This window comes from Lepidochelys kempii, chromosome 3 (genome assembly GCF_965140285.1).
Source record: "Lepidochelys kempii isolate rLepKem1 chromosome 3, rLepKem1.hap1, whole genome shotgun sequence".
NCBI lineage: Eukaryota > Metazoa > Chordata > Testudines > Cheloniidae > Lepidochelys > Lepidochelys kempii.
The window spans coordinates 14,736,161-14,748,977 of NC_136382.1; the positions used below are offsets into that span (position 1 = coordinate 14,736,161).

At 45.3% G+C, this 12,817-nt stretch overlaps 1 protein-coding gene across 1 annotated transcript in view; it reads left to right on the plus strand.

The window, feature by feature from the left end:
- The first annotated feature begins 547 nt into the window (after positions 1–547).
- LOC140908501 (cytochrome P450 2K4) overlaps positions 548–12,817 on the plus strand; it is a 30,156-nt gene continuing 17,886 nt past the window's right edge. Inside the window, exons 1-4 of the mRNA XM_073335738.2 lie at positions 548–1,208; positions 4,541–4,703; positions 6,538–6,687; positions 10,189–10,349. Of these exons, the coding sequence (XP_073191839.2) occupies positions 1,023–1,208; positions 4,541–4,703; positions 6,538–6,687; positions 10,189–10,349 (660 nt within the window). The 5' untranslated portion in view covers positions 548–1,022. The remainder of the gene's footprint in view (positions 1,209–4,540; positions 4,704–6,537; positions 6,688–10,188; positions 10,350–12,817) is intronic.

Genomic DNA, 12,817 nt, shown 5'->3' on the forward strand with positions numbered 1-12,817 from the left:
AGGTTTAGCATATCTGAGACCTACTGATTTAGCTGCTTTGGGCAATAAGCATGATCACAGATATTCTAATTATCAGTAGTGGTCCAGGCATTTTGCTGGTCCACCAAAATCTCCCCATACATCTTGAGTCTGCAAATGCAAGGGGCATGATCCTGTGAGGTGCTACTGCTACCCATATGAATATGGCAACCAGAATTTGGCCCTTGTAGCAGTCATTTTCAAAGGAGTCTAAGGGGATTGGGCACTTAATTTCCATTGTAAGTCAGTAAGAGTTGGGTTCCTGACTCCTGTAGGGTCTTTTCAAAATCCCAGGTTATATTAGAGCAGGCCCACTCTGTGAAGAGCCCATGAGGTCTCAACCAGAGTAGCAGCTGAATTTGACTGAATGAAGTAGAGCGGAATTTTCAGAAAAGTTCAGTGTTGGCCTAATTCTGTTTCTGTTGAAGCCAGCGGTAAATATCTCATTGATTTCAAAGGAAGTAGAGTTAAACCAGTGCTGAACACTTTGGAAAAATCCCACCTTCAGAGCTCTGTTCATCCAGCTTTGGCACTTGCATTTGACCAGCCCCCTGGCTTCAGGGGTCAGTCTGTATACAAGAAAGCTGCTTAATGCTCAATAACCTTTGCAGAGTTTGGAATTTCACTCTTTACTTAAATCACTAACTGGACTGACTTTCTTGCTAAACTGGACTGCTGGGCTTTCAGACAGCATGAGATCCATAGACTTCTCTGTCAACCTGTTACATAAGCTTGGTTTGACAAGCCAGGCATTGCCGCTTTCACTGTGTGTTGCAATCGTCACTTATTCACTGAATGGGGATTAGCAAATGACTGGGGAGGAGAATAAATTATTTTGCAGTCACCTGATAGTTTAAATACTATAGTATAGGTAAGGTCTATGCAGTAGCTAATCTGACAGGCATTAGTGCTTCATGCTGCTAATTTCTGCTGACAAACACTGATCATATTTTTATTACACCCTTGCATTTCACCCTGTGCAGCAAATTACTTATTGAAAGGCAATGGAGTGGACAGATCCCATTTCCATATTTTTACTTTTTGTCTTGACTGTTCTGTTTATTATGAAAACTGAAAAATTCTGGAATAGCAGCTTCAGAGAGGATTTTCCCCCAGGACCAAAGCCTTTACCCATCATTGGAAATCTGCATATAATGAACCTGAAGAGGCCCTACCGGACTATGCTGGAGGTAAATCTTTTTGGTGTTTGTATTGTCACATTGTTCACCAAACCACATTATCCCAAAGGTCAGAGGGTATCCTCCATCCCTTCTACCTGTCACTATCCTGATGTGTGATGCAATGTTAAATATAGGATCATTTTGCCTGACCCTGTGGAAAAATTATCCAGTGTGGGTTGAGCAAGAGAGACAGAGCTTACAGATAGAAACCTGCAGTGAAAACCTGGCCTAATTGAAGGCAGAAGCAAAACTTCTATTGGTTTCAATATGACCAGGATCTTACCTATGATGTCCATTTACTTTGGAATGTTATGGATCCCTAACATCAGTCATGTCATAGAATCACAGAATATCAGGGTTGGAAGGGACCTCAGGAGGTCATCTAGTCCAACCCCCTGCTCAAAGCAGGACCAATCCCCAACTAAAGCATCCCAGCCAGGGCTTTGTCAAGCCTGACCTTAAAAACTTCTAAGGAAGGAGATTCCACCACCTCCGTAGGTAACCCATTCCAGTGCTTCACTACCTTCCTAGTGAAAAAGTTTTTTCCTAATATCCAACCTAAACCCCCACAACTGCAACTTGAAACCATTACTCCTTGCTCTATCATCTGGTACCACGGAGAACAGTCTAGATCCATCCTTTTTGGAAACCCCTTTCAGGTAGTTGAAAGCAGCTATCAAATCCCCCCTCATTCTTCTCTTCCGTAGACTAAACAATCCCAGTTCCCTCAGCCTCTCCTCATAAGTCATGTGCTCCAGCCCCCTAATAATTTTTGTTGCCCTCCTCATGTCCATGAGCCCAGCATTGTATATAAATGTTCACATGCTTATACTTGCCACATCTAGCATAAATTTGACAGAGCTTCTTAGTAATTCTAATGCATGCTAGAAACTGACACAAAGGTCTGATTTTCAGCTGGATCTGAATAGATTCCACTTTGGGGGCACAAGTTTGCGTCAACATATAAGTCTACTCACTATGAATTCTGAGCACAAATAGAAGTTAGACATTTTACTATGCAGTTTATGTGGACAAGTTAGATGTTTCAGTACTCTAACAGCAGGTGCAAATTTGTATCCACAAACATGAATGCCTTCCCTAAAGATCAGACTCAGAGGAGACAGAGTTGTGTTGTATGACCATTTCTTTGAATATTTGTCTAAATTACCCTTTTTGCCTCAACAAATTTTACAAGCAAACTGGACCAAATAGATCCCTGGTGCAACACCACTGACTTCAATGGATGAAGTTGGCCCTCTATGTTTAGCATTTAGTATTCAAGCCTCTACTAGATACATAGATAAAAAGTCTGAAACCTTATACTCACACTGAATTGAAACGTTTAAAATTAAAGAGAACCCTGACTTGAGAAAATATTTTTACCAAATTCTACTCTCAGCTGCAACAGCCTAACATTGGAGTAACTGCCAGGCATCCGGTTTTCGATGTTAAAAGTCTGGTTGGCAACGCAGCAGGGCCCTGGGACTAAGACAGGCTCCCTGCCTGCCCTGGCTCCACGCAGCTTCGGGAAGCAGCCGCCAGGTTCCTACAGCCCCTAGGTGCATGGGTGATGAGGGAGGCTCCATGCGCTGCCCTCACACCAAGTGCTGGCTCCCCAATCCCCTGCCCCAGCCCAGAGCCCCTTCCTGCACCTCAAACTCCTCATCCCCAGCCCCATCCCAGAGCCTGCACCCCCAGTCAGAGCCCTCACCTCCCCGCACCCCAACCCAGAGCCCTCTCCCGCACCCCAAACCCCTCATCCCTGGCCCTGCCCCAGAGCCCGCACCCCCAGCCAGAGTCCTCACCTCCCTGCTTTGAAACCCCCTGCCCCAGCCTGGAGCCCTCTCCTGCACCCCAAACCCCTCATCCCCAGCCCCTCCCCAGAGCCCTCACCCCCAGCCAGAGCCCTCACCCCTCTCCCACACCCCAACCCCCTGCCCCAGCCCAGTGAAAGTGACTGAAGGTGGGGGAGAGCGAGTGACAGAGGGAGGCGGGATGGAGCAAGTGGGGGACGGGGCCTCGGGGAAAGGGCGGGGAAAGGGTGTTCCGTTTTGTGCGATTAGAAAGTTGGCAACCCTACTGCATCACCATCAATGGAGTTACACTGGTTTTATACAAGTGTAGCTGGCTCTATGGTACTGCTTATAATTAGCTAGATTCATATCTTCTGTGGTTGTTGAATAATTGCATTTTTTTTAATTCAATTGCTTCATGAGATGCATGCAGACAATGAAATGACCAGGCCTGGCCCAAGGACTTGGAAGTCCAGGCATCTGAAAATATATCTGCAATGTAAATAAATCAGCTTCAAGTTTGGACAAAACAAATCTGTGAAATACTTCTTGCAAATAGACTTATGGGGGTGTGTGTACATATAAACAATGAAAATATTTTCAGTGCTAACTAAAGACTCTGAAACCAAACTCTCCTTGCCTCTTTGAGCCAGCAGAGGAGGAGATTTGATCTGAAAAGAAATGAAACAAAAGGAAAATGGTAACATGAGAAGCAGAGTTAGGATTTTAAGCTCAAAATGAGGCTAACCTGATTAACGTGTTGGGCAGCTCCTTCACCATAGAGGAGTCCTCAGACCTGCATAGAGCTAATATCTCTGGCTTCTGGGTCACCACCCCACATAGCATCTGGCAAAGAAGTGGGAGCGGGTCTGACTGGTGTGCTGCTGTGCTCCAACAATCCTGGGGAACCAATTCAGCCAGCATACTTTAAAGCAGCCCCATGACTGCTGTAAACTCTGTCTCTGGGCTGCAGTAGAACCGGACCTCAGATCAGGGAGGTGCAACCAGCTCCTTTTCATTCTCTATTCCCTGCTGAGCTGCACCCTGTGGACGTTGGGTACAGACAAGAAACTGTCCCTATATTTTCATGCTCGTCAGCTGAACAGATTGATTTAGACTGTAAGAGCTTTGTCACCATGACTGTATTTATGCAGCACCTAGCACAATAAGGTTCTAGTACTGATTGAATACTTTGGGAACTATAGGGTGACCAGGTAGCAAGTGTGAAAAATCAGGACACGTTTTTGGAGGGGGAATCTATTTGTGTATATAAGACAAAGCCCCTAATATCAGGACATCTGGTCAACTTAGGGCATTATGACCCAGTGGGAGTTAGACACTTAAATACCTTTGAGGATCTGGGCCTATCATAATTAATAATTAAAACATCTAATGATAGCCATATTACTAACCACTGGTTCTTTTTCTCTGCACTTAGGAAAGAATTTGACATTGGCATAACATACAGTCATGATGGCAAAATAGTGTTGAACCAGCTGTGAATTTCACTTCTTTCTTTAAGTCATTGTATTTTCTTCCCCATTTAAGCTGTCCAAAAAATATGGCCCAGTCTTCAGCATTCAGATGGGATGCCAGAAAATGGTGGTGCTGTCGGGATACGAGATGGTGAAGGAGGCTCTTGTGAACCAGGCAGATGCTTTTGCAGAGAGACCTAAAATCCCAGTATTTGCAGATACTTCAAAAGGATATGGTGACAGTTTTCTTGTTACTCATAAGCCTAACTTACTCAAGCAAGTGGAATGGTTTCTCTGTGGAGGGAGCAAATGGCTTAGGGGCTGGCATGCCAATTTGGATCAGTATGTATGTCAATCAGCATAAATTAGGAGTAACTTCAGAGAAGTCCGTGGACTTGAGGCTAAAAGTGGTGTGAGTGAGAGCAGAAACAGCCTTAATGAGCCATGAGTTCCTTAGAACTACTCATACCCCCTGTACCCATGTCTAAGGGAGACTAAGTTGAGGTCACATGCTGTAAAAGCATAAGGAGATGGACACTGACATGGCAGCATTGCCGACTTTCATGATATTGTTGTGAGTCTCATGATATTGGGTGTTTTTATAAAGCCCCAGCTCCTGGAATCATGTGAAACATCTACTCGTAGTTAACATACAAATTAGTTTCTAATGCTGGTGAGTGTGTTTCAGGTTCCACACTGTGCTGCTCCACAGAGGATGTGAGTCGTTACAACCCCAAATAAACATCTGATGAAGTGAGCTGTAGCTCACGAAAGCTCATGCTCAAATAAATTGGTTAGTCTCTAAGGTGCCACAAGTACTCCTTTTCTAATAGCTTGGCTGTTTAGCTCAAACAGTAGCTGCTAGTGCTTTTAGCACTGGAGGTGCTTGATTTAATCCCCTTTGTATCAGCTGCGAAAGCCCCTGTTGCACTAGCTCTGGTTGAGGTAAAAGCTTGAAATATGAATCTGAAAGGCTGAAAATCCAGAAGGCAAGTACAGAATATACAATTTGTTGTTTTTTTTAAATTCGTTACTTTTTAAAATCTTATTATTTTTTGGGACCTGACTGGTGACTTTTAATGCTTGGGGTTGACAATATGGGAATAGTCACCTCTCTAGTTTCACTTACACCTTCCCCTGCCTCCCCTTCTGGGTCCTCAGCCACCATCATAGGCCCCAATCCTCCAAAGAGCTCCATGCAATGGAATTCTGTGCCAATGCAGAGCTAATACCAGAACTGGAGTAATTAGCCTCTCTTAACCATTGGTGGGATGGTTGTAAATAAGTCTAGGGCAGATAATCTTGCCTATTCAGGAAAGTACATAAGCAAGTTCTTTACTTTAAGCATGTATTTAACTCCTATTGACATCAATGGGACTTAAACTATGCTTAAAGTTGAGCATGCACTTAATACTTTACTAAATAGAGATGTCTTCCTGAATCAGGGCTTCACTGAATACAAAGGAGTATGATTGAGAGGAAGGGAATGTACCTTGGGTATGACCTCTGAATTTGGCCCATGCTTGAGATAATGATTTTTCTGGATGTTTTTGTTAGACTGAGTGATTATAAAGCTCAACAAATATGTCTTATAAATTACAATTTAAAGAACTCAGATAAATTCTTTGATCTAATTTACCACACTGCAAAACCATATAAAATCAATATCATGCAAAAACCATTCTGATTACTGTAGTTTATAAATAATTTGTTCATTTATTATGGTGTGTCTTAAGGCTGGTGGAAGTGTTTCTCATTTCAAAATGTCCATGATTCTGGGATGGAAAAAACATAAAAAAATGTTGATTACATTTTCACGAAAAAAATCTGTTCTATCAGATGTGCAACTGGGCAAACATTTTCAACATTCAGATTTTCAATGAAAATTTTTGTCTGAATTTTGACCCCAGAAATCCCCCAAAAACTTAAGAACAATTTCATGAAAAATTCCCTCCCCCATTTTTGACCAGCTCTAGCGCATCAAAACGAATGTTCTGGGTGTAAGGTTATATCTCTAAGAAGCATTTATTTTAATTATTCTGCTGACTTGAAGCTCTCCCTCCACTTCAGGTATTATTTTTTCTCATGGCAATAACTGGAAAGTGATGCGAAGATTTACTCTCACGACCTTACGAGACTTTGGAATGGGCAAGAGGGCCATAGAGGACCGGATTGTTGAAGAGAACGGATTTCTGACAAAGGATATTGAATCTCGTAAAGGTGGGTGTGTGTTTCACTTCACAGACACTTCTAACATTTGTTGCATGTGCCTCTGAAGAGGCACCAAGACAAAATTTGTCATCATCTCATCCAACATCCACCTTTTTAGGAAATGTCACCATCCAGGTTGTGTTGATTTTGACATCTTTTTTTCAGCAACTGGTTGCACTGCAAAGCATTTTGTGAAGCCGTGAGATTTTTACACCACTCCATTGCTCTCTTTCTGCTGGGCACGCATGGCCTGCTCAAGCCAGCCTTTCGATCTAGAAGGCGTGAAACCATAGCCCCCCTCCTCCCCCCCCCTTGTTCGTCCCCAGTCGGTGGGACCTGGAAATGGAAGGCCTCATGCACTGTGAGCCATGTGAGCAGCTCTATTAAACTACTGGGGCAGATGTTCCATGGACAAAATGTGTCTCTCCGTGTGCGGTTCCTCCATTAGTGACAATCTTTGATTAGTTCAGAGGCACCAGGAATTGAAATGAAAGGGACCTGCAAGAACAGAATATCTATAAAACAAACACATTTGTTTCCCTAGTTTAACATAGAGCCCTAAATGCCCTTTGTTGTAACATGCCCTAGAATAGGGGACATAGTCCTAGATCCTCAAAGATATTTAGGTGTCTAATTCCATCTGAAATCATTATACCTTTGAGGATCTGAGCACGAATATACAGTTAGTTTTCTTTTTATTCAGTATCATCCAGTATTATGACCCAGTATTATTCTTACTTGGCTTTTTACTGTGAATTGCAGAAGACAGCTGTTAGATTATTAGAGTTGGGTGTTTGTAATGACATGTGGCACTTATCTATATACAGTTTGTGAATGGTGTTTGATTTTATCAGCTCTCTGCATATTTATGCCCTTATGGCTGTCCTCTGCTGTATTCTTGAATCATACTTCTTGTGCTAAGGAGAGGGAGGCTGGTGTCTGGATGTCTGCCTCTAAATGGAAGTCTTTGACGATCATCAGTTGAATGAGCCTTGCCCTAGCAGAACAATGGGATGGTTGCAACCTAAGTAAAACCAGTTTTTCAAGTGTGGACTCTGTTGAATGGTAACCACCGGAGAGAAGTCCTTGGTTACCTGAGGGAGGTTTTGAGGCTGACCAGGAGATTCACATGACAGAAGGGATTAGAAGTTACAAAAGGAGCAGGTCTCTTCTGAGCAGCTTTGTCACACCAACCAGAACTGGAAGAGAAAACTGACCTGGAGGAGTGAGGTCTATGAGAGGGGACCTGTTAGGGTTGCCAGCTTTCTAACTGCTGAAAACCAGACCCCCAAGGTCCCATCCTCACTCCCCTTCCCCTCTTCCCCCTGCTTCTGCTCCACCTCTTCTCCAAGGCCAAGCCCCCGCTCACTCCTTTCCTCTCCTCCCTCCCCCTTCCTCATCACTGGGTTGTCTCTACCTCCCACCCCCAACCCCCAGCTGGGCTCACTCTGCTCTGGGGCTGGGACAGGAGTTGTAGCCTGGCTCAGAGCCTGCCTGTCTGCAGATAGGAGGTGGAACTGGCTGACCAGGGGCTGGCACAGGTTGATGACCCAGCACCTGCATCCCACCCCCAAGCCCCGGCGGTAACCAGACTTTTGGTGTCTGGTCAGTGCATCTGACCAGACACTGCCAGGTCCCCTTTTCCACCAGACTTTCTGGTTGAAAACCAGGCATCTGGCAACCCTTTCTGGGACCCTAAAAGACATTGAACAGATCCCAAAGAATGCTCAAGAGTGGTGAGGAAACTGAGGCATACAGGGAGGGGAGGTTGAGGGAGGGTACAGTTTGGGGGTGCTGGAGGGGTATGTGTGCACTGGGAGGAGGTATTGGGGAATACTGGAGGGGCTATCTGGGGGTTGCTGAAGGGAGACCTGCAGTCTCATGCCTGAGGTAGGAGGGAAAGTCGCTCCCTGTCATGGTGGCAAGGCGGCTGGCTCAGACCCAGGACACAGTGCCAGCCATCAGTCAGCACCTCCCTACGGGATTCTCCCTTACCCCAGAGTTGGGAGCCAGAGCTGGGGTTGGCGGGAACCTGCAGCTGCGGGGAATGGACCAATCAGCTGTGCCTGCAGGGGAGGGACCAGTTGGGGCCCAGAGACCTGCTGTTTCTGAGCTGCAATGTCTGCTCCGCAAAAATCCCAGACATTTCCTCTGATTTGAAAAATCCACCCACTCAGAGGGTTGCCAGGCATCCAGTTTTCGACCGGAACGCCTGGTTGAAAAGAGACCCTGGTGGCTCCAGTCAGCGGCACAGGGAGGGACCCAGGGCTACGGCAGGCTCACCGCCTGCCCTAGCTCTGCGCGGCTCCCGGAAGCGGCCACCAGGTCCTTGCAACCTGTAGGTGCATGGGTGGCCAGGGAGGCTCCGCGTGCTGCTCCCACCCTGAGTGCCTGCCCCACAGCTCCCATTGGCTGGGAACTGCAACCAATGGGAGCTGCAGGGACGGCGCCTGCAGGCATGAGGGGAGTGGGTGGAGCCTCTCTAGCTGCCTATGCGCCTAGGGGCTGCAGCTTTCTGTGAGCTGCAGTAAGTGCCGCCAGGACCCCAAACCCCCTCCTGCACCCCAACCCCCTCATCCCCGGCCCCACCCCAGAGCCTGCAGCACCAGATGGAGTCCTCACCCTCCCCCCTTCCGCACTCCAACCCTCTGGCCCAGCCTGGAGCGCTCTCCCACACCCTGAACCCCTCATTTCTGATTCCACCTGGAGCCTCTACCCTCAACCGGAGCCCTCACCACCCTCCCACACCCCAACCCCAACTCCCTGCCCCATCCCGGTGAAAGTGAGTGAGGGTGGGGGAGAGCGAGCGATGGAGGGAGGGGGGGGATGCAGCAAGTGGGGGCAGGGTCTGGAAGAAGGGGCGTGACAGGGGGCAAGGTGTAGATGTTCGGTTTTCAGTGCCATTCAAAAGTTGGCAGCCCTACGAAGGGCAGAGGATCGAAAAAGAGGAAATGTCTGGGAAAACCTGGATGAATGGTAACCTTAACAGAATCACACTTCCAGAGAATGGGTACTGGACAATCTATGCCCAGGGAGCGAGCCTAGAGGCTGAAGAAAGAGACAGTGCCAGAAGACTCTCAGAGCTTAAAAGATCACAGAGCCAGCAGATGGGCCCAAACCCAGCAGCTTGGTGAGTGTCGCGAAAAAGGACTTTTGGCCTATGATAGTGGTTAAGGCCCTAGGCTGGAACTCAGGTAGAGCTGGGGTCAATGCCTGAGTCTGCCAGTCTTCAAGAAAACCACTTAATCTTTGCTTGCCTCAGTTCTCTATCTGTAAAATGGGAATTAATAATAATTCTTGTCTCCACCCTTTTTCCTGTCTATTTAGGTTGTGAGCACTTTGAAGCAGGGACTGTTTCTCGCTATGTGTATTTACAATGTCTATCACAACGGTGCCATGATCTTGATTTGCCGGCCTCTAGGTACTACTGTAATAGAAGTACATTGTAATAACTCACTATTAACCATGCTCTTTGCACAATCTCTTCTTGCATTTGAACACTGTTTTTAGGAAAGCCCTTTGAGATCACTACAATTATAAATGCTGCAGTGGCCAATATCATTGTGTCAATATTACTTGGAGAACGGTTTGACTACAAAAACCCCACCTTCTTAAGACTGCTAAGTTTGATGAGTGAAAACATCAGGCTGGCTGGAAGTCCGTCAGTTACGGTAATTCTGGTGATTTTAAAGTCACTATTCAAGTTCATGCAGTACTCACACCGTAACTGTGTGCTGTATACAGTATATGACATCAAATCATTTCTACCAATCAGAATAGTCCAACAAATTAGAGGACGATACATATGTCTATCTAGCTCTACGCCCCTACGCTTACCATCATATTAAGTGGGTGTCTGCCTGATATTTATGGATTTATCCTCACAACATCCATGTGAAATATTATTTTCCTCATTTGACTGATGGTGAAATGAGGCACAGAGAGATTAAGTGACTTGCCCTAGGTTATGTAGGAAGTCAGTGACAGAGCTGGGAATTGAACCTACCTCTCCTGGATCCACACGTAGTTCCTTAATAACAAACCCATTAAACCTGTCTGAGAATAATTCATCTGAAGTACTGTGGCAGTTGTGTATCAAGTCTGGAGGACATGAACCAAACTAGCTCTGAAATGAATTCCTTAGTAGTTCATATATTTCCCAGCATGGTGGTAGTGGAAATACAGGTAATATCCTTCTGCTCCAGAAAAACTGAGTGTTTCAGTTCCCAGAGTACCAGCACCTCTAATCCCCTCTAGTGTCTCTGAGCACAGCCCCTCTAGGTCTCATGCCCTAGACCATCACCTGCCTCTCAAGATGGAATCCTGGAATTCACCCACTCTCAGACTAGGTCCTAGGTTGCACTCCCCTGCTTAACAACCACGATCACTCCAGCAGCAGGTCTGACCTATACAGAGGCCTTGGGTATTGGTGCATCTTGATTCATTGATCACAGATTCCAAAGTGAAAGGGTCCATTGCAATCATCTAATCCGACCTCCTGTATCGCCCAGGCTGTCGAACTCCCCCCAAATAATTTCTAGAGCTGATCTTTTAGAAAAATCATCCAAGCTTGATTTAAAAATTGTCAGTGATGGAGAATCCACCACAACCCTCAGTAAATTGTTTGTGGTTAATTACTCTCACTGTTAAAAATGTACACATTATTTCCAGTCTGGATTTGTCTAGTTTCAGTTTCCCGCCTTTGCATCATATTATACCTTCTCTGCTAGACTGAAGTCCCAATTATCAAATATTTATTCCCCATGTAGCTACTTATAGACTGTGTGATCAAGTCACCCCTTAACTTTCTCTTTATTAAGCTAAATAAATTGAGCTCCTTGAGTCTATCACCATAAGGCAGGGTTTTCTAATCCTTTAATTGTTCTTGTGGATCTTCCCTGAAATCTCTCCAATTTTTCAACATCCTTCTTGAATTGTGAAACCAGAACTGGACCCAGTATTCCAGTAGTGGTCATACCAATGCCAATTATAAAGGTAAATAATCTCTCTACTCCTACTTGATATTCCCCTGTTTATGCCCAGGATTCCCAGGATTATATTAGCTCTTTTGGCCACAGCATCACAATGGGAGCTAATGTTCAGCTGATTCTCCACCCCCACCCCCAAATCTTTGTTAGAGTCACTGCTTCCCAGGAGAGAGTCCCTTATCATGTAAGTATGACCTACATTCTTTGTTCCTAGAGGTATACATTTACATTTAGCCATACTAAAATGCAGGGCTGTACCTAGGGCGGTTTGGGGCCTGGAACAGAAGCAAAAGCTCTTCTTCAGGTGAAAGGGGCGGGGCTGGGGGTAGGCTCCCCCAGCCAGTGGTCCACACACTGCCCATGTGGCACTGGCCAATTGCGCCAACCCGCAGGGCTCCCCAAATCCCCTAGGGACAACTCTGCTAAAACGCAAAGCACTTGCTTGCGCCCAGTTTACCAAGCAATACAAATCACTCTGACCTCTTCATTATTTACCATTCCCCCAGTTTTTGTGTCATCTGCAAATTTTATCTGTGGTGATTTTATGTTTTCTTCCAGGCCACTGATAACAATGTTAAATAGTGTAGGACCAAGAACCGATCCCTGCAGAACGCCACTGGAAGCACACCTGCTTGATGACAATTCCCAATTTACAAATACATTTGGGGACCACTCCATTAGGCAGTTTTAATCTGTCTAATGTGTGCCATGATAATTCTATATCTTTCTAGATTTTTTATTACAATGTTGTGCTGTACCAAATCAAAGGCCTTATAGAAGTCTAAGTTTATTACTATTATCTTTATCAACCAAATTTGTAATCTCATTAAAAAAAATCAAGTTCATTTCACAGAATCTGTTTTCCATAAGTGCATGCTGATTTCCATTAATTACATTACCCTCCTTTAATTCTTTATTAATCAAGTCCCACATCAGCTGGTCCACTATCTTACCTGAGATCAATGTCAATTATCCAAGTCACCCCATTCACCCTTTCTAAAAATTGTCAAAACATCTCTGCTTGTGGCACACAATAATTTAGTCTCATCCAGGTTATTGGGCTCAATAAGGGGTAACTGGCTGGGGCCTCCCATGTGTAGAAGATCAGACTAGATGATCTGGTGTCCCTCCTGGCCTATGTCTGTACCCTG